Below are 22812 nucleotides of genomic sequence, written 5' to 3'. Positions count from 1 at the left end.
TTTTAAATGAGCTCAGGCTTAATACATTACCTTTTCTTGGCCTAAACTTCTCTAGTGCTTAAAAATCCAAGGAATCCTCCACCTACCAATAGTGATCCCCTATAAACCATTCAACAGGAAAACACTAGTAAGCTCTGCCTGCCATTCTCATCCTTTCCTAACGCCAGATGCTGCCCGGTGACTGACAACTGCAGCTGAAATGGATGCCACTGCAACATTCTACAACATCTAATGGAAGTGTACTGCCTTCTCTATTCTGGAGAAAGTACATGGGAATGTCTACTGGGACTGCGGATAAGAGATTATAGGAACCATCTCTTCAGTCTGATAAAGTAGCGAGTAGCAGACCCAGAAATCCATAGCAATTAAAAGGCAAATAAAAGTTAAATATAGAATTTGTACATCTATTGTACATTATAATCAAAAATCTGATCTTGTTAACAAATCATTAATTATTCCTTATCACTAACATCCCTGAGAAGTAGTAGGTAAGTGATGGGACATTACTAGGCCATTGAAATGCAAATTTGGAACAATAGTTGCCAACCATCATTTATTTATCTGTAAATGCAGAACAGAGTTAGTTGTGCTGACCACACACGAGCAGAGTGCAGCTTTGTGAGGCCTGGTGCAGTTCTGTTGTAAGCCTACCCCTTTCAGTAGGTACATGACTACATTGCCTAGGGCGGTGGTCAGCAAACTCATTAGTCAACAGAGCCAAATATCAATAGTACAACGATTGAAATTTCTTTTGAGAGCCAAATTTTTTAAACTTAAACTATATAGGTAGGTACATTGTTATTAACTTAATTGGGGTACTCCTAAGCTGGCCTTTGCTAAAAACGTCCTCAATCTGATTGAGGTACGTTCGCTGTGGTCGACCCCTTCCAACTCTCCCATCCACACTCGTCTTGTATACTTGTTTCGTCTATCTCCTTTCGTTCATCCTCTCTATATGTTCGAACCATCTCAACATACCTTTCTCAATCCTCGACACTACATCTTCTTTCACTCCACAACGTTCCCTAAAATTAACTTAATAAACTTTACTTAAAGTTTTAAGTCAACTTTGCACTGTGTGTGGCCGCACGTGGTATTTTGTGGAAGAGCCACACTTAAGGGACCAAAGAGCCACATGTGGCTCGAGAGCCGCAGTTTGCCGACCACTGGCCTAGGGATCTATTCAGCTATGATAAAGGTACTTCTCAGAAAGAAACATAGAGAACAATTTCTTGGTCAGTCTTTCAAAACATAAAATAATACTATAATAACTCGATTCAAAAAAAATTTATGGTGAAAATAATTGGTTCATTATAAAGTACCAAGCAGAGAATAAAATTTTAGTGATTTGCAAGTTCTGACTTATTAGATTGGATTTTAGAATTTTAATGATCAATTATTTCTTCTAGGACAGTTATCAATTTATAGTCTCTCAGCTCCAAATCTACCACCTCCCCCTGGCTTTGTAAGAGTAGTGCTGGACTCTGTAAGCACCTCTTTGCCAGCTGGCAGAATGTTAAGCTTTGTCAACAGAGGTCAGCAGAGTGATCCTGCAAGAGGAAAGACACTTTCCCGCAAGCATCTCTGACCTGCCAACCCTGGGAAATGGCAGGCTGCTCTGACTCAGGTGGACCATCACTTGACCCCAGTAACAGGTGCTGCATCAGAGCACCTCCAGCCCCATCTCTCCCCGCTGCTCACAGGCAACAACAGGCCCTGTCCTTGGGCAGGCTTGCTCACGCCCCACAGGCTGGGGGTTTCCTCAGTAGCTCCACCTCCTTGGAAAGAGGGTCTCTCCCAGTCCCTAGTTCCCTTATTATCCATTTTACTTCATCCTAGACAAGTAGCTGATCTTCTGTTACTTCTGAACCCCTAGGAGATTCTTTTACCTCTTTCGGTCGTCAGCCACACAAATCTATGTTTCTTTTTCTATCTCTATGCATACTCAAAACCACCTATCTCAAGATTCCTTCTAAGGTAGTCCCTTTTCTTATTTGTAACTGGGAGAACCACTTTTAGTACTTTAGTCACTGTTATTTAAGACCCTTGAATAGATACTATTTACTATAATATTGAATAAAAATGTACACATTTATGTCCCTATTTTGTTCACTAGTTTATGCAAAAGCTACTGATTTTTTGTTATTTGTCTTGCTGATTAATTATCTACCTACCCCTGAGTGATATGATCTACCTTAGTTTTTTGTTTTGTTTTTTAAATCTTTATTGTTAAGAGTATTACCTATGTCCCTCTTTTCCCCACATTGACATACAGTACAGCATAGGGAATTAGTCAATATTGTAATAACTATATACGGTGCCAGGTGAGTTCTCTAGACTTACCAGGAGGATCACCTTGGAAATTATATAAATGTCTAACTACTATGGCTTACATATGAAACTATTATAAAATAATATTGAATCCAAACTGACATATAAATTGAAAAAAGACATATAAATTGGAAAAATACATATAAATTGGAAGGACCATTCTGCAGAGCTGTCAGAAAACCTCAGAGCAAGATTATTTAAAAACCAGAACTAGGAATGTCCTATGGGAAAAAAGGAGGGCCGGGAGTTGCCATTTGCAATACAATGCTAACACCTGTCACTGACTCAACTACACTCAGACAGTCTGGGGAACAAGAAATCAAGGACATTTAAAATTGAACTGAAATTGAAAACTGAATCAAGGTAACTAATACATACATTAGATGGTTTTCAGAGTCTTATACCAATGCTTCATCACCATCTAGACCAAAAAATTGTTATAATGACTTCATACTATACTCCTATAAGGTACAAATCTCAAACTACCACAGATATTATATTTAGTTAGTGAACTAAGTTCAATATTACGCAAGTCCATGAAGCTGGATATGTGTAGAGAATATGTGATGTAGAAAGAACTGTAGCCTGGTAAGCTGATATAAGAATCCCATAAGGAGGGATGGCAGAAAATACATTCAAGATGCTCAGTGTCAAACATATGGCATAGCTGTGGAACCCATAAAAACAGATAGAACAATTGGTACAGAGCAAGAAAGTAAGATAACCAAGTTCAAGTGGCAGCAATAAACACAAGCAATCTACCATATAGTTAGAGAAAGAATAATCACATTAATAATTTCACAGAACCCTGCAATTTGAGATGAAGTGGCTTTAGAAATAACCTTGTCCAACTTGCTTGTTTTATAGAAGAGGAACCTAAAGCCCATCAGTGCACTGAATTAACAGAAAATGATTGCAAATTAAAGTTATTTTTGGAGAACAAGGATGGGATTACATCACCAAACAGGGCCTATAATGCAAGTGTCAGATCTCTGTTAAAAATGATAAAGCTGTTACACAACATAAATTATTTACAAGGAAAAACATAAGAACAGTGAAAATTTCCATTGGATCTGAGCTTCATATTGTTGATGTGGTTAAAATAAGAAACAACGTAAAACACATGGTTTTACCAAAAAACTTGGTGTTTTAGTATATTTTTACATAAATCCTCTAGGAACAACGTGCTTTGCCACAAACAGTGGGAATATGTATGTATTGTAGGAAAAGTATTCTGGGCTTGGGAGGGTGGGGTGCATCTGGATTCAAATCCCTTACAAGACAGGCAACCTTAAGGAAATTATTAAATTATGAGTTAACTCATATATAAAATATTGACAGCAATACCTACCTCCTAAGGTTCTTAAAAAGATTTTAAAACGTAGCATATATACATATAAATCTCCTATTGGATAACAATGCTTTAAAAAGAGCTATTTCTTTTCCTTATCCTCCTATGAAAATTTCTAGTAAAAATAATAACTACTAACATTTGACTAACACTTGAATGTCAGGCACTTTCTAAATGCTTTCCATACACTAATTTACTTAATCCTCACAATAATTCTGTGAGATAAGTGCTATCATTATTCCCATGTTTAGTTAAAGAAACTGAGCTACCAGTTACTTTGTGTTGATATTAAGACTGAAACCCAAGTAATACAGAACAATAAAATTCCAATTAAAAAAAGCTGAACTACCTCAAGAATTAGCTCTGAGAGCCTGGCCAATGTGGCTCAGTGGTTGAGTGTCCACCTATAAACCAGGAGGTCATGGTTTGATTGCCTGTCAGGGCACTTGCCTGGTTTGCAGGCTTGATCCCCAATAGGGGCCATGCAGAAGGCAGCTAATTGATGATTCTCTCTCATCATTGATGTCTCCATCTCTCTCTCCCTCTGCCTTACCCTCTGAAATATATATATATATATTAAAAGAATTAGCTCTGAGGCTAATATAAATGCCACCTACTTACTCTGATTATTTCCCATTTTCTCTTCCCTCTTAAAATACAAAGAAAATTATAATTTGTACATTAAAGTAGTTTAATGACCAAAACAACCATATAACAATTAAAACAACTAAAGAATTCTATATTATCCTAGGTTTCTCTACTCTGGCTACAAAAGAAAATTACATATGAAGCTTTAAAAATAACATAGATACCCAAATTCCACCCCCTACTTCCTGAATACGAACTCTAGGGTAATGCTTATGTATTCTTAAAGCACTCTACATTTGAGTTTAGTGCATAGCCGGAGTGAAGAACTACAGCTCTAAACACAGACGGTGTAATGGCGATGCAAATAAAGTGGCACCTGGACCAGATGATTTTCAAAGGTAAAATTACAAATGAGAAGTGGTGGGAAAGAACATGGAAAGCTGAGTTGGTGCAATGAGAATGAATGAATGAAGTTGACGGTGGAGTAAGAAGCCAGATAAGAAGGCATGATTCCATCCCAGTGCCGGAAAGGCCAAGTTAGAAAAATGAGGCTAAGTAATGAGAAATGCAATCTCTGTGGCCACAGCAGCAACTCAGCAACACAATCTGATGACTTGTTTATAAACTTTGAAAATATACACTCCTTTGTCATTGCTTATCCTTGCAAGCGGCATGCTGCTTTCCTCGTCATTGTTGGTACCTTTTCTGTATCTTGTGCCTACCACTGGTTTTGCTACCACTAGTTGTCCTAATCTTGCTGCTAAAACATTTGAGATTTGGTTTAACTTTCTTACCTTAAAACTTAGGAAATAAATTCATTATAAAATCATCCTCAACCAATATTAACAAATTCATTAAACAAAACATGCATTGTTAGGAAGCACAGGAAGTATTTGGAGAATCATTTTCATAATAGCAGACTACAACAAAATGAAGTCAAACATAGCACCATAGGAAACTAAATACAGTTTCTCACATAATTGAAATATTCCTTAAGTGACATCAAACTGAAGCTTCTATTTGGTGGTATTATAATTGAACTAATTAAGAGGAACATAAGTTATTGTTTTTAAAATCATAATAATAACAATTTATTCTAACAAACTCTTGGAGTTCTTATCCATTTTTAATTTAATGACTATGTTTTGAGAACTGAATGAAATTTGTGAATCCTTTTCCCAGAACAAAAACACAAATGCACATAAAGACAGTATTTTCCACGTAACATCAGTGAGGTTATACACCTTGGCTAGCTGATGAACTCTAATATTATGATATTTCTAAAGCCCCACTGTAGGGAAAAAGTGATTTTTTTTTCTAATCGAAATATTTCACACCACAGATACAAGCCAGTTCACAATTACAGCAGTGTGGATTTTGCACACATTTATATCTCCATGGCACCAGCACATCCCAAAAGAACGATTCAATAAATGTTCAGATTTAAAGGTGGCCTGGTACCTGCTGCCTTGATCCTCCTTTTTTCAGCGCCACTTCTGAATCTTTCTTGTTTGTAACACAAGAAAACTATTTGAAATGGTGAAAATACACTGATTTGGAGTTGGGTGATAGGTGTTCAAGTCCAGGCTTGATACTTTTTAGCAGTATGACCTTAAAACATTTAACCTGTGCCCTCAATTTATTGTCTGCAGGAAGAAAGTTTAATCCAAAGCCTCAGTTTCTTCGTCTGAAAAATGGGAATAATATTAGGACTTATTTGATAGGATTAGAAGATCAGATAAGATAATACGGGCAAAATGCCTGCCACAGCGTAAATGCTCAGTAACTATTGTTAATGTGTCTTGTGTTGTGCTAGGTGCTGGATGAAATATCTGTCTTGCAGGGAAATAGGAGCTCTGTATAAAGCTGGAATAAAAAGTGTGTTAAATAAATAGCAGCCCCGCTCTCCATTTCTGTTGATAGAAAGGGAACTGGGTCACAGATAAATTAATTACATCAGGGGTGGGGAATACCCCGCATAAGGCCCTCAAAATCATTTGGTCTAGCTCTGCCAAGGCATTAGGGGTGAGTTAAATGTCTGACCAAATACAGCCGGCTAATATTTAAGTTGATAATTCTGTACGGCCCACAAATGATGTTATCAATATCCCAACAGCCCTTGACAGAAAGAAGGTTCCACACCCCTGAGTTACATGCTGGGTGGGACCTGGAGAGGTTGCCTATCTCCTCCCCTCCACGACCGACCAAAGCACTCACTTCCCAAGCTCATGGTGTGTTAGTGGCTAATACACCTCAGCCCAGTCCCTCTGTGGGGTTTGCCTTAAATGGAAGCGAGCTGCCTCACTCAAGTTTCTCCCCCTGCCCCCTCTCCGCTCAGGGCACCAATGACTTGATTCCAGTGACTGACTGACACAAGGATTAAAGGCCAAGCCCTCAGTCCTAGTTCAGGACAAGTCTGAAGGGCCATCCCAGCTCCAGAGTTCCCTGAGATGGGCTGAGGCTTTGTAGGCAATTGAAATGCAATTCAACTTCTCCCCTGCCCAATCCTGCTTCTTTCACTCTCCTAAAGGTATTGATCCCAGAACAGGTCTGCATACAAATCTGCCTCAGAGTCTGCTGCCTAGGGAAATGACTTATGACACTTGCCCAAAGTAAGAAAGCTAATGAGAGATCAAAATGGAATTTACTACAGACGTGCCAGCATAATTCCACAATTATAAACTGAGCAGAAGAGACCAAATGAAAGAACCAAAAGTCCTACAAGGTAATATTATAAATAATACTGTAAAATAGTCTAACATGCTTTATTCTGTGGGTCCAAATACAAATGAACAATCTCGACTAAAGTTGGGCTGATGTGAAGCATCTATCGGTACATGGAGAAGAAAATGGGAAGGTTACGAAGAAGGTGAATTTCCTGAGATGCTTTCTATTTCTCTTCAGAAGCAGAGACTAATTGGACAAAAAGGGCTATAAAAAGAGAATAATTCCAGTCTTTTATTTTATGCAAGAGGAAACTGTGACCCAGAGGGACACTTCACTTACCAAGGGTACAGGTAATAGAGTGGGCAAGTCTAGGCCTCTCAATCACAGAGTCCTTCAGCTTTGTCTTCAATCTGTGATTTTGATGTTTCATGTAAAGTGTAATACTCACAAAAGAGTCATATGTATTCAAATCTAAGTATAAATGTATTATAAAACTAAATTAAATATGCCTTTTTTAAAGTGTGTTTTTTTTAATTTTTAAAATGTTTGTATTAACTTTAGAGAGAAAGGGAGAGAGAGAAACATTAATCGGCTGCCTCCTGCATGCCCCCTACTGGGGACCAAGCCCACAACCTGGGTAATAGCAGACTACAACAAAATGAAGTCAAACATAGCACCATAGGAAACTAAATACAGTTTCTCACATAATTGAAATATTCCTTAAGTGACATCAAACTGAAGCTTCTATTTGGTGGTATTATAATTGAACTAATTAAGAGGAACATAACTTATTGTTTTTAAAATCATAATAATAACAATTTATTCTAACAAACTCTTAGAGTTCTTATCCATTTTTATTTTAATAACTATGTTTTGAGAATTTAATGAAATTTGTGAATCCTTTTCCCAGAACAAAAATACAAATGCACATAAAGACAGTATTTTCCACGTAACATCGGTGAGGTTATACACCTTGGCTAGCTGATGAACTCTAATATTATGATATTTCTAAAGCCCCACTGTAGGGAAAAAGTGATTTTTTTTTCTAATCGAAATATTTCACACCACAGTTACAAGCCAGTTCACAATTACAGCAGTGTGGATTTTGCACACATTTGTATCTCCATGGCACCAGCACATCCCTAAAGAACGATTCAATAAATGTTCAGATTTAAAGGTGGCCTGGTACCTGCTGCCTTGATCCTCCTTTTTTCAGCGCCACTTCTGAATCTTTCTTGTTTGTAACACAAGAAAACTATTTGAAATGGTGAAAATACGCTGATTTGGAGTTGGGAGATAGGTGTTCAAGTCCAGGCTTGACACTTTTTAGCAGTATGACCTTAAAACATTTAACCTGTGCCCTCAATTTATTGTCTGCAGGAAGAAAGTTTAATCCAAAGCCTCAGTTTCTTCGTCTGAAAAATGGGAATAATATTAGGACTTATTTGATAGGATTAGAAGATCACATAATACGGGCAAAATGCCTGCCACAGCGTAAATGCTCAGTAACTATTATTAATGTATCTTGTATTGTGCTAGGTGCTGGATGAAATATCTGTCTTGCAGGGAAATAGGAGCTCTGTATAAAGCTGGAATAAAAAGTGTGTTAAATAAATAGCAGCCCCGCTCTCCATTTCTGTTGATAGAAAGGGAACTGGGTCACAGATAAATTAATTACATCAGGGGTGGGGAATACCCCGCATAAGGCCCTCAAAATCATTTGGTCTAGCTCTGCCAAGGCATTAGGGGTGAGTTAAATGTCTGACCAAATACAGCCGGCTAATATTTAAGTTGATAATTCTGTACGGCCCACAAATGATGTTATCAATATCCCAACAGCCCTTGACAGAAAGAAGGTTCCACACCCCTGAGTTACATGCTGGGTGGGACCTGGAGAGGTTGCCTATCTCCTCCCCTCCACGACCGACCAAAGCACTCACTTCCCAAGCTCATGGTGTGTTAGTGGCTAATACACCTCAGCCCAGTCCCTCTGTGGGGTTTGCCTTAAATGGAAGCGAGCTGCCTCACTCAAGTTTCTCCCCCTGCCCCCTCTCCGCTCAGGGCACCAATGACTTGATTCCAGTGACTGACTGACACAAGGATTAAAGGCCAAGCCCTCAGTCCTAGTTCAGGACAAGTCTGAAGGGCCATCCCAGCTCCAGAGTTCCCTGAGATGGGCTGAGGCTTTGTAGGCAATTGAAATGCAATTCAACTTCTCCCCTGCCCAATCCTGCTTCTTTCACTCTCCTAAAGGTATTGATCCCAGAACAGGTCTGCATACAAATCTGCCTCAGAGTCTGCTGCCTAGGGAAATGACTTATGACACTTGCCCAAAGTAAGAAAGCTAATGAGAGATCAAAATGGAATTTACTACAGACGTGCCAGCATAATTCCACAATTATAAACTGAGCAGAAGAGACCAAATGAAAGAACCAAAAGTCCTACAAGGTAATATTATAAATAATACTGTAAAATAGTCTAACATGCTTTATTCTGTGGGTCCAAATACAAATGAACAATCTCGACTAAAGTTGGGCTGATGTGAAGCATCTATCGGTACATGGAGAAGAAAATGGGAAGGTTACGAAGAAGGTGAATTTCCTGAGATGCTTTCTATTTCTCTTCAAAAGCAGAGACTAATTGGACAAAAAGGGCTATAAAAAGAGAATAATTCCAGTCTTTTATTTTATGCAAGAGGAAACTGTGACCCAGAGGGACACTTCACTTACCAAGGGTACAGGTAATAGAGTGGGCAAGTCTAGGCCTCTCAATCACAGACTCCCTCCCCCCCCCCCAAAAAAAAGTACTTTTCAAGTTATAAAGTGATAGCACAGGTTAGTCATTAAGCCCTTTCAACTAGCAACCACTGAACAGCAGCAGTTTGCATATTGGTCAAAAGCATGAGCTTTGGAACCAACAGATGGTGCTGAGCCTCAAAAGGCCATTTCCTAGAGGTATGAACTCGGCCAGGCTGACTAAACCTTTCTGTGCCCCTTAACCTAATGTGTTAAATGCAGATACCACTTTAAAAGGTGACTATGGCCCAATCGGTGTGGCTTGGTGTCAACCGATGAACTAGGAGGTCACAGTTTGATTCCCCATCAGGTTGTCGGCTCGATCCCCATTAGGGGGAGTGTAGGAAGCAGTCAATCAATGATTATCTCTCATCATTGATGTTTCTATGTTTCTATATCTCTCTCTCTTCCTCTCTGAAATCAATAAAAATATTTTTAGAAAAAAAGAAAAGAAAAGGTGACTATGAGCACTGAGTTAATGCATAGAAAAAGCTTAAAATTGTGCTCAAAACAATTAGTAGCTTTATTATTGTTGGTGGTGGTCTTGTTATTATTACTCTCTGATTCTCAATATCAAGTAGAGATAAAAAGATTACAAACACTAATAAATATTTGCTGCATTCTGAACCAAAGGCAGAGAAGGGGCACAACAGCTAAGTTATAATAGGGCTTCAGTAATAAAAACCTCCAATACAGTCCCCTGACTTCACGGCAAAAGTACAGGATAATGATCCAATGACGTTCTCGGCCATCGTAACTCCCAAATTAACATATATCTTTTTCCTTTGCTTAAAAGTTAAAAAAACACACAAAACACCTAAAGAACATGTTGCAACTTGTTCTACAAAAAAAGGTTGTGATGTATTCAGTAGGATATTTGGTCCTTAACATGACAACATTAGAAATGATTTTGCAATATGGCAGGAACATTTTGACTTATGTAAAGAAGTTCCAACATTAAGGTAACAACAGACATCATTATAAAATACCCTTACCTGTTATTAACATACCAACTACAGAACTAGACCAATATGACACAAGCCCTTTGAGCGCTGATTGTAATTAATTGGTGTTCCACCTCCACCCCTAACTTTTCAAATCACGTTCAGGACATGTCGGGTAGTTTTTGAGAAATGATTTTATAAGTTAAAAGTTTTAACTTAAAGCTAGCTTTCATAAATTTTGGCTAAAATTTTGACCAAATTGTGAAAACTCAAATCTCAGAAATGTGTTAAGAAAAGCATTTAAAAACCACATTTGAACTTTTGAAAAGAAGTCTGGGCAACTATGACACAGGGTAATGTGCCAAACAGATTGTCCTGCTTCCTAACTTGATCTGAACCTCCTATGTGAGTTGAAACTGGGGATATATTCAATATTCTTAGATTTTGTTAACAAATAATATGTATTGAGAAGCGATACATCAGCATTAGGAATTTCAAAACTTACAAGTATGTCTGGCCAGTGAGTAGTTGGATCCACCAGTAGTCAAACCGAATCCCTCAGGAATCTGACTAGAGCTTCGAGGTCTGGTCAACAGTTTAGGAGGTTCAATTTCAGCACCAAATTCAGCTCCTATGACTCCCAGTAACACGATAGCAGTAGCTTGTTTCCGTCTTTCCTCATAAGATGTGGAAATTTTTTTCACTTGTGGGACACTTGGTAAGCAACCTGAAAATCAAAACATAAGTATAAATTAAACGAATATCAATACAAAAAAGACATGATTATAGAAACATTCAAGATTGCTCATTCAGGAAAGAACAGTCTTTTTTAAAAAATGGTACTGGGACAACTGGTTATCCACATACAAAGGAATGAATTTGGTCTTCTACCTCTTACCTTGCAAAAAGTCAACTCAGAATGGATCATAGCCCTATATATTAGAGCTAAAACTAAAGAACTTGCAGAAGAAAATATAGATGCATATCTTCATGATCTTCAGTTAGTCAATGATTTCTTAGATATGATACCAAAAGCAAAAGTAATTTTGAAATATTTTTAATTGGATTTCATCAATATTAAACATGTTTGCACTGTAAATACAGTATTAAGAAAGTAAAGACAACACATAGACTGAGAGAAAATATTGTCAATCATAATCTAATAAGGGATTTTATCCAAAATAGATGTTACAACTCAATAATAAGAAAATTCTACTCTTAAAATGGGCAAAAATTTGAATAGCTAATTCTTCAAAGACATATGAATGGCCAATACACATATTAAAAGATGCTCAATATTGCTGGTCATTAGAAAAATGTAAATAAAAAACTCAGTGAGATACCACTTCATATCAACTGAGATGGCTGTAATAAAAAAAAAAAACAGGCAGTAAACAACATATGTTGTTGAGGATGTACAGAAATTGAAACCCTCATGCAATGCTGGTGGGAATGTAAATGGTACCACTACTTTGGAAAATAGTCTGGCAGTTTCTCAAAAAGATAAAAATAGTTCCCATATGGCCCAACAATTCCACTCCTGGGTATCTATCTACCCAAAAGAAATGAAAACAAATGTGCACACAAAAACTTGGACATGAATATTCACAGCAGCCAAGAAGTGGAAAAACTCAAATGTCCATCAATTAATAAATAGATAAACAAAATGTGGTATATCCATCCAATAAAATATTATTCAGTAATAAAAAGTAATCAAGTACTGATACACACTGCAATGTGGATGACCTTGAAAACATTATGCTAAGGAAAAGGTCCTTACAAAGAATCACAAATTGTATGATTCCATTTGCATAAAATGTCCAGAATAGGCAAATCTATAAAGACAGTAAGTACATGAGTGATTGCCTAGAGGTGGGACAGGAGTGAAATGGTTAAGGATAGCTAATGAGTGCTAGGTTTTTGAGGTGATAAAAAGTTATAAAATTATATTATGTTTATATCTGCACAACTCCAAATATACTAAGAATCACTGAATTTTATGTTTTAAAAGGATAGATTTTATGAAATATAAATTTTATCTCAATGACTCTTTTTTTACAAAAGATTGCTCATTAATTCATTTATAAATTTTCCCACTAATTTAACAAATATTTATTGAGCATCTACTTTGGGCCAGGAAATTGGAGACATAAAAATAAATAGTCCAGGTTCTCAAGAGCTCACTAGTGCATATAAACAAGACGAGCCTGTTCACAAAGGAAGAAATGATGAATTTAAGACTCAAACGATAGCCCGGCCAGTGTGGCTTAGTGGTTGAACCAATTCCACCCATGAACCAAGTCACAATTAGATTCCTGGTCAGGGTACATGCCTGGGTTGCAGGCTCAATCCCCAGTAGAGGGCCTTTGCTTAGTCCTTTGCTCAGTCCTACCCTAGCCTTGACCTTTTATTTTTTTGTTTGGTATTTATTATGTGATATTACCAGCATCCATTAAATTACATAGAGAATAAAGAATATCATGATATACATGTACACAAATAATGTAGTATAATCTGCACACAATCTTATTTTACTAAAATGTAATGAACTAATGTGAATATAACTAAAGTCTACTGTGGATTGTGTCTTCACTACCCCTTCCTCACGTCCCAGGATCATCACCATGATCCTGACCTTATCAAATGTTTTTTAATCTATTGTATAACCATATCAATGTCACCTGAAATGTATATTTTCTGGCTTCGAACGCTTGCATTCTCGGGGTAAACTCTGGATAGACTGAAGGATGAATGGAAAGATGGAAGGATGGATAGATATGACTTGATCGATAGGTAGGTAGATAAATAGGCCAATCAATACACAGACCCTGAACTAAATTTGCTAATCAAGTTTTTTTTTACATTTGTGTCCACAGGTGAGATTGGACTGTAATTTTCTTTTCATATACTATTCTTGTTGGGTCTCAGTGGCAATATAATACAAGCCTCCAAAACTGGGTTAAGTAACTTTCTCTCCCCAGTTCTTTGAAAACAGTTAAATGATTCTTGCAGCTTGTCTCGGGACATTCCTACATTCCCCTTCTGGAGTCGGAAGGCAGGGGATGAAGTTGAGGTGTGAGGAGGAGCCAGGTGAAGGCATATTTTTATTATAAATTCATTATTTATAATAGTTACTTACTATTTAATTTTCTTTCTTCTTGAGTCACTTCTGACAACTTACAATTTTACTTACTATTTAATTTTCTTTCTTCTTGAGTCACTTTCTTCTTAAAATATCTATTTCATCCAAGTTGTTATATTTATTGATGTGAAATTATTTACCCTATAATTTTAAAAACTCAATTGTATCAGTTCCTATAATCACTTTAAATATTGTTTATTTGTGCCTTATCTAATATTATTTTTCATGCCTTTCTTGATCAGTTTTGCTAGAAATATATACTTTACCAGATTTAAAAAAAACACATGTTGGTTTTGACCTTATTATTTCATTGCTTTCTATTTCACTAATTTTTGCTGGTATTTTTTCCACTTTCTTTAGGTTTCATCCCTAATCTCTCTTTTTCTTTGTTTTAATTAGGTTAAAGACAACTCATTTATTTATTTTTTATTTTCACTCAAGGATATGCTTTTTTGTGTGTTTTGTGTTTTTCTGTTGTTTTGTTTTCTTATTGATTTGAGAGAGGGAAGGAGAGAGAGAGAGAGATCATTGTGAGAGAGAGAAACATTGACCAGTTGTCTCTTGTATGCACCCCAAGTCTCCTGTATGAGATCAAAGCCAGAATCTAGGTATGTGCCCTGACCTGGAATAGAACCCACAACCTTTTTGGTACACAGGAAAATGCTCCAACCAACCAAGCCTCCGGGCAAGGGCCACAACTCACTTATTTTCATTATTTTCTGTTACGATAAACACTGCCAGTCACATAGTTAATATCCATTTTCCTTTTCTCCTTTAATAATACAACCTCCATTTTAACCAAGTAACAATGTACTCATATCCTTTCAATGTCCTTCCAGGAACTAAGGAAGCCATAGCCTAGATCCTGGCTTTAAGCTTTATTCATGATATATTTTAAGTCCTCTCTGCTCATAGGAGCCAAAGCCTGCTTCTGAAAAGCAGCTAATGGTTTCAGCCCAAATGATTGCATTTCTATTCCATTACCTGTCCACAGAGATATCTATCTTTCCTGGGTCTGGTTATGCCTCTTTGGTTTTCTATTTGTGTATTTTATCCATCATAGCTATATATTTGGTACAGAGGGATTTTAAAAGTGAACTTCTGGAACCAGCTTGATTGGAGTTCACCTTTCTGCTCCTTCTAATATTAATCCATCCAGTTTTTCTGGCCTCTTTCAGTACCTTGCTCTATACATTAATTACATCAAGACAAAAAAGGGGGGAGGGGGGCCCTCAGAGTTCCGTATACCAACCAAGAAATTAGCTGCACGGGCCTCTGAATACTTTTAGATGTTTTGTTTTATTTTATTTTTTCTCATGTTCTTTTGCTTTGTCATTCTATACTTCAGCTGAAGGTAAGGCAGCTGAATAACAACGGGGGAAAGGAGGCTACAGAGGCAGCAAACCATGAGAGGCCTTTGTACAGCAAGCTAAAGACTTTTAACCTTTGATTAATGGAAGGCCACTGAACAATTCTGTAGAGGGTGGTGACATCAGGTTCATTTATTGTTGGAGAGGTCATGATAGTAGCAGTATGGAAGGTAGATAGTGAGGGAAAACAAGACAAGTGGAACCAGAAAACAACTCTTGCAATGATCAAGTAGAAAATAGTATGTGCCAGTGGTGGAAGAAGGTCATTCATTCCATCAGTTAGTGATTCATTCAGCATATAAAATGGAATATCTAGAGTACATGGCATTATACTAATATGAATTAATGAGTTAATATGAATTAAGATGAGAAAAGCAAGGTCTTTGTCCCTAATTACCTTAAAGGCTATTAAACAGAAATTAGAAATGTAAAGGTTACAAAATCAATGAGAACTTTACAGACTGAGAGAACAGTATGTTTAAGAACCTAAAGCAAGAAGAAATCTGAACATTTCTATTTCAAGGATAGGCAATTGGGCTGGAACTTTATGAGTGAAGAGGAGAATGGTAGAAAATGAGGTGAGAGTCAGGAAAGGGCCAGGTCATAGATGGCTCTATTGGTCATATTCACATTTAAATTTTTATCCTTTGAACAATGGTGTTAGCGTAGGTAGCTAGTTTTTCTCAAATTTGTCACCTTTAGAATACAAGAAGGATGCCAACTTGTCCAGGAGTGCCATCCTCCAGACATAGCATATGACTCCTCCCTAGGACAGCATCAGACTGACCTGGATTTTGCAAAGCCCCCCGCCCTCATGTGAAGATTCCCCTTCCTTTTGCTCCTCTCTTTCTCTGGCAGGTAGGAAGAATCTCTGGGCCAGAGGATAAGGCAGGACCACATCCCTTGACAGCAAGAAGAAAGTACAAAAGATGAGGCCTTCATCCATTTACCTTGTAAGATTACAAGGCCCAAGAGTCTTGGGGGGATATGTGTTAGCATAGCCAGATATTAATAAAGGAAGAGCGCAAAGGAAATCAGACATTATTAAGCATAATCAGCTAGAGAGCATACACCTGTTTGCTTCACCAGTAAGTTAACAACTTCACACACTCCCAGGGGAATCACTGGACTGTTCCCTGCAGATCACTGGGGAAAAGGATGGAACACTAACAGGGAAGATACACACACGTGCAGTAGGAGCCAACATGCTAACCATAGAGGCCTGTCAGTCTAGCCTGGGAAATGAATGGTTAGGGGTAGGCCCAACAGAAGTCCATGAAAGCTTGGGAAGTTGATTGGTTAGTTTGAAAAAGGGCGCTTGATCTTTCCCAAGCCCGAGATAATATAACCTGAGCCTAACCAAGACAAAGCCCTTCTCTCTCTTGCACAGTAACACCCACTAGCCCAGTTTATTCCCATGGTCTCTCTCCATAGTAACCATGTAGCCCTAAGAGCTGCAGGCAGGCGCTGCCTGGACTCTAAACACCGGCTCCAAGCGGGAACCTGGGTACAGCAGCACAGCAATGCATTTCAGCCAGGAACAGCGGTACCTAGACAGGGACCGAGACTGCTGATGCCAGACCAATGGCACAGACCCTTTGGACACTGGCCTTGATGAAGGTGAAGCTGGACTTTTTCCATGATGGGATGGATGGAAATGAGACATTGGGCACCCAGGGGCAGCCTTCTAACCTTACCACGCCACAACCCCACCCCCACCCCACCAACACGTGGGTCTGACTCTGAGGAAGAGCATGATTTCCACCAGCAGCAATGGGGAGATAATCAAGATAGGGTTTAAACCACACAGTAACCTAATCAGATTTAGGGTTTTAGAAAACCATTCTGAGACCGTATGAAGAATGCTGGAACTGAAGTGGTCAATTAGGAAGGTACTGTACAAATCAAAGGGAGAGATTAAGGTTGTTTGGTGTTGGGATGTAAAACAGGAGATACAGAGAAGTGAACAGCTTCAAGATTCACGGTGAGGTCTGGGCAGTTAATGGTAACACTGCCAAAGGATTTCAGATATCCTGCCCTGAATCCTTTAAAAAATCCCAATTTACTAAAACGAAAGTAGCACAAAACAAAATCCTTGCCAGAAAGTTAGATATGGGTTCTCCAAAAGCTGAATTTAAAAAAACACCTTGAGCACAAAGCTTTTAAGAATACACCTGAAGCCGAAGCCGGTTTGGCTCGACCTTGAGCACAAAGCTTTTAAGAATACACTTGAAATTTCATGAATTTACCTGTGCTGAAAGGCTGAGTAAAATGTGGGCAAGATGAGCTACATGAGCCTAAGAAGTGGAAATGGTAGGATATTATAAAGAATTTAGGCAGTGGGCCTTAGCTGGTTTAGCTCAGTGGATAGAGCAGGGGTGGGCAAACTTGAATTTAAAAAAAACACCTTGAGCACAAAGCTTTTAAGAATACACTTGAAATTTCATGAATTTACCTGTGCTGAAAGGCTGAGTAAAATGTGGGCAAGATGAGCTACATGAGCCTAAGAAGTGGAAATGGTAGGATATTATAAAGAATTTAGGCAGTGGGCCTTAGCTGGTTTAGCTCAGTGGATAGAGTGTCAGCCTGCAAACTAATGGGTCCCGGGTTCAATTCCTATCAAAGGCACATGCCTGGGTTGTGGGCTCGATCCCCAGTAGGGGGTGTGCAGTAGGCAGCCGGTAAACGATTCTCTCTCATGTTTGATGTTTCCATCTCTCTCTTCCTCTCCCATCCTCTCTGAAATCAATAAAAATATATTTTTTTAAAAAGAATTTAGTAGGTGGAAAGGAAAAATTGAATAAGAAAGCAGTATTAAAGTATTTAAGGGGAAAATGGGGGGTGGATTATCTTTAAAACTAAGATGATAATATCAAAGAATAGTTACTGTTTATTTGGATTCCAAGAAAAGTTTGGTGTAATTGAGTACTTTTTCAAAAAGATTTGTTGTTGTTGCAGCTATAGTTTCTTAGCTTCTGCATGTCACACTTTATTGTTTAAAAAAAGTTAGTCCTGGACATTTGACATTTGTTTTTAAGCAGTATATAGAAAGACAAAAATCTAAAATGAGCTCACAGAGAATAGATTCATCTTTTAAAATATTTCCTTTAAGATGTTAGTTATTACTCATTTTTCTAATTTAAGTTTGTATAGTATATTTCAAATCACATGCAGGCTGCTTCATAATGATTTCTCCAATTTTATAAAATTATGACTTCCAAGGTTTAAGTCATATTTTGTAACAACATCTCTTATAAAAAGCTTCAATTAAGCATTTTAGTGTAACCAAAGTTTTATTAACCAATGTCACACCAATAAATTCGACAAAATAAAATAAGATAAAATAAAATATTTAAGTAACATAAGAAATAGCTTCTAATCTGGTATCATAGTATGCATTTCTGTTTCTTCGTGGATTTTTTTTCTAGTTTTTAAAGACAAGAAATGTTAGCGAAAGTACAAGTATGTATGTGTGATTATAGATTCAAAGTATGACACTGATTTGTGATAGTTACTAAAGAGGGGGAATATCCTAAAAGCTTAACGATACCAAGAAGGAAAAAAAAATCAATAATCACTGCCTGTGTGTTTAGAAGGATGAAAATGGCCCCTAATTCTAGGCAAAGTGATACTTAACAGTTTGATAATCTATACCTCAGTACATGCATTTCAAACCAACTTTATTTATGTACAAGAACAGACACAGGGGGTAAGAGCTCTGTGCAGCTGCATCTAGATTCGTGTAGTATATATTTTACTCTTTACATAGTATTTTTGAAACAGGAAGCAAGCGAGGCTCCCCTCCCCCAGGCCTCAGCAAGAGCATGCTCCATAACAATAGTTCAAAGGAAAGCTCTATTCTGCAGTTGCACTGATTGTTCTGTCAGCTGACCTCTGCAGAAGGGAATTGCTAACCGCTGCCTTGCTCCTTAGCTGACAAATGAATGATCGCAGCTCCATCTATTTTCACTATGGCTGCCTCTAGCCCAGGTGCTCAGACAGAGAGCCCGGTGTGACATCTTAGATCAAGATGAATTGGCACAAACTCCTGATCCAAGATTGTTTTATACCATTTAATTTAGTTTCTTCCCCTGCTTGGATGAGCACAGCTCTGGTTATGGATTTCTATTCTAATGTACTGAAGCAGGCCCTCAAAGAAGCCAATGAAGCAGCTGCCGGAGCAGGGACTGCAGGGATACTGATCAATAGGCAAGGCATTGACCCCAGCCGGTCAGCCTCCGCAACGGCCACTGCTGGAAGGGGGAGGGGCACAGAGCGCACAGGGGCTGCTTCCAGTAGGAAATTAAACAACAGGGGCATTTGGAGAGCTCCGCCTCCACCCTGACCCTCCACCTTCTCTAGGTTCCTTTTGTTTAATTACCTCAATCTTGTCCTCACTCCCACTCCTCAGGAAAGAATGAAGACTGTAGGGAAGTTTTAATAACGTGCTTTAAGACAGCCATTTGTAAATTGTATCCTTAAGCTCATAGAAAGAGCCATAACAGGTGCCCTCTGCTAAGTGGCCAAAATATGAAATCTTAATTAGCTGTCAAGTACATCACTTAGTGTAATTTAAAGTTTGGCATGTGCACAGGCTCCTGAGAACACTGTCCAACTAGCTATGAACACTACTGAGGCTGCAACTCTACGGGATGTAATTTTTATCAGAACTCAGATCTGAAAAGATGATAGTTCTTTGTTAACAAGTAGAGGAAGTAAGAGCAAGGAGAGGTCCCCCTAAAAGAGACACAGACTGATAAGTGTGTATAAGGTACAGATGCCCATCCCTACTTTTTTTTCTGACAATACACAGCAGTCTCTGATTCTTTGAGTTTTCAGATTTGGAAATATTTTAAATCATTGGGTTGTGCCTGTGTTTTCTCTGAAATAATATAAGACATATGCAACTAGCTGCAATGTTTTCCTATAAATAAACTGACAACCAAATGGGACATTTTGAGATATTAAAAACAAAACCATTCTGGAAAAGCAGAGCTTTCTACAGTTCCATTTGTCTCATGAAATTTTGGTATTTTTTCACAGAGACAGGCCTCCATTTAATCATGCTAAAGGGTGACATGGAGATCCATTTTCTTGACAGGACGGTTGATCACCCCATCACAGTAGGAAAATTAATGCCTTCAACTAGCCCGGTGTGGAAAACAGAAGCTCCGCGCAACGAAAAGGACATAAATGCTCTACGTTTTAAGTTGCCAAGAGAATACTTGTTCTGTGTAGGAAATAGGTTTACTCATTACTGAGTTACTTTATACAAAATTTGAGCCTTTGATTTTATTAAAACAACCATTTAATTCATGCTGTGTTCCTCAAAAGTACCTAATTGTCTTTAGATTTAGCATAATTGACTCTAGATTTACATGACCAGGAGTAAACACTTCACTTACAGCTTAACTAGAACACAGGTAAAATATTTGAGAAGTTTAAGCTATTTAAAGGGCTGTGAGATATTGATTACTTCATTTAAAAAGCAGTCAGAGAGTGCAACCAAGAGGTCAAGATAAATTTAACAATTTGAAGCACTTTACTAAATAACTCTAAAGATCATGTTAATTGGCTTTGTGCAGTTCCAGGGTAAAATTAATTTTATCCTAGCTTACAATAAAGGGATTAAAAGACATATTAAGTTCTTCAGTTTTAACTGGAGTAGAAATCAATGGATTTGAATTAAAGCTAAAGGCAGTTTTATGAGAGATGGACTACCAGCACATACTTTACATCTGCTATTAGCCATATATTGATGAAGCTCTGTTATTGTATTAGGTATTAAAACCTCAGATAAGAAGAAACCACCCAATTTTCTATTCTGAGAATATACTTTAAGAACTGTGTGATTTGACCCGGAAAAATTGTTCTTAAAATTTTTAATTCTTTGTTTAGGATTGAGTATCATAATGCTTTTTATAGTTGACATATGTTATAATATTTAAAGTTTTAGTAAAAATTAATAAAATGATGTGGTAATTTAATCACATTCACGTAAAGATTATAACTATACTTAAAGTATTTAAAACTAAATAATAAATATATCACTAGGGTTTTCTTAAACAAAAATATTACATTCAGATTGGTTTTAGGATACCAATTTTATGCCAGAAATTTCTGGCATGTGATACTCCAAGTAACATTCTCAAAGATATAAATATTTTCTGAATTTGATATAAACTTTGATATTCACTAAAACATCACTTTGGACATTCAGAAATGTTTTTCTGCATTTTATTTATTCACAGTAAATAAAATGTAAATGTTTTTCTTTGTTCTTTCATTATTTAATAATGTGTTTTTGGAATTATATGTATAGAAAAATAAACTGCTTTTACTATGCAGAGCAAAAATTACAATTTGTATTTAATAAGGCATATGTTTTATATATGAATAAATAACTGTGAGACTCTGAATGATCGGAAAAAGTAAGTTGCAAGATCTCACAGCAGAAAACTAAAGGGCAGCAGGTAGAGACCATTTAAAATAATAATTTGGATTAGGCTAGAAAATAATTTCTATTGTGGTTCTTTACAACTGCTTTATTTGCGATAAAGTATATTTGGTAATATTAGGTTTGATTAATTATTAAAGAACAAAAGTAAATTTAGCAAAGTGAAGTTTGTTAACATTGGCAATTTTAGAACAAGAGACGTTTTGGGATTAAATATGATTTCCTATTCATAATGCCTGCATACAATTAGAATAGTCTTAAGCATATATATCATTCAAAGTTCTATAAATGTTAGTCAATAAAACTACAAAAGATTTCTATTTTCAAACTAGTAAAATATTCTTCCAAATTTTCATTTTTATCTATTTCACTTTCTCAGCCCCAAAGACATTTTAAATGGGATGTGGCATTATAGGCAAATACTAATTATAAAAACATTTATGATTGTATATTAAGTAAAGATAAGTTTAAAGTAGTACATGGCAGTGAAATATGTCAATTAAAAATATATTTCTCAACATAAACAGAAGTATCTAAAAGAAACTAGGTCTTCAAAATGAGTTGCAATTCTAATTGTTCTTAGATGTTTACTTTAATCAGAATAACTGAGCTAGAACTATATTTTTGAGATTGTAAAATGTGTTATCTATGTTTTAAAATCACAATGAAAACAATGTTGGCCTTCTGTGGAATTTTCACGACATAAATTGTTTCCACATATGTTTGGCTGGAACATTTTCCATACCCACTTGCTATTTATTATTAGGGTTGCTTAGAAGTGATAAAGTACAATGTTATAAAAATGTCAAATTTTACCAGATATGGAGTGGTACTTTTCTAAATAAGCTTTGTTATACTTAAAAATAAGCAAAATTCTTCAAATATTAATTTTCAAAACAATTTGGTTTTAAAAGAGTATAGTAGTCTACTAATTAAATTTCAGTTATCCAATTTATCCCAGTTCTCAGTCAAATACTTCAAAGATAACTTTGTTAAATGGGACACAAAAAAAGCACAGCTTGGTGTGTAAAAAAGGCTCAAGGACCTCAATTTCCTTGGAGGTAAATCTGGGTTTCCTAAGTTCATCAGAGGACTCCATGGGTCTCTGCCATTGTAAATGCATATAATTAAGTCCCTCCTCTTCAGCCAAGTGTTTTTATAGGAATG

The 22812-nt window shown here is 37.0% G+C and overlaps 1 protein-coding gene across 6 annotated transcripts in view; it reads right to left on the bottom strand.

Annotated features, from left to right (window-relative positions):
• WDR7 (WD repeat domain 7) overlaps positions 1 to 22812 on the bottom strand; it is a 302241-nt gene that overhangs the window by 108172 nt on the left and 171257 nt on the right. For all 6 annotated transcript variants that reach the window (XM_005873636.2, XM_005873634.2, XM_005873637.2 and 3 more), the window contains one exon: positions 11182 to 11403. In XM_005873636.2, coding sequence (XP_005873698.1) covers positions 11182 to 11403 — 222 coding nt within the window. The remainder of the gene's footprint in view (positions 1 to 11181; positions 11404 to 22812) is intronic.

The sequence above is a fragment of the Myotis brandtii genome, unplaced genomic scaffold (assembly GCF_000412655.1).
Source record: "Myotis brandtii unplaced genomic scaffold, ASM41265v1 scaffold416, whole genome shotgun sequence".
NCBI lineage: Eukaryota > Metazoa > Chordata > Mammalia > Chiroptera > Vespertilionidae > Myotis > Myotis brandtii.
The sequence above is the reverse complement of the archived record's forward strand: the minus strand, read 5'-3'. Positions and strand labels throughout refer to the sequence as shown.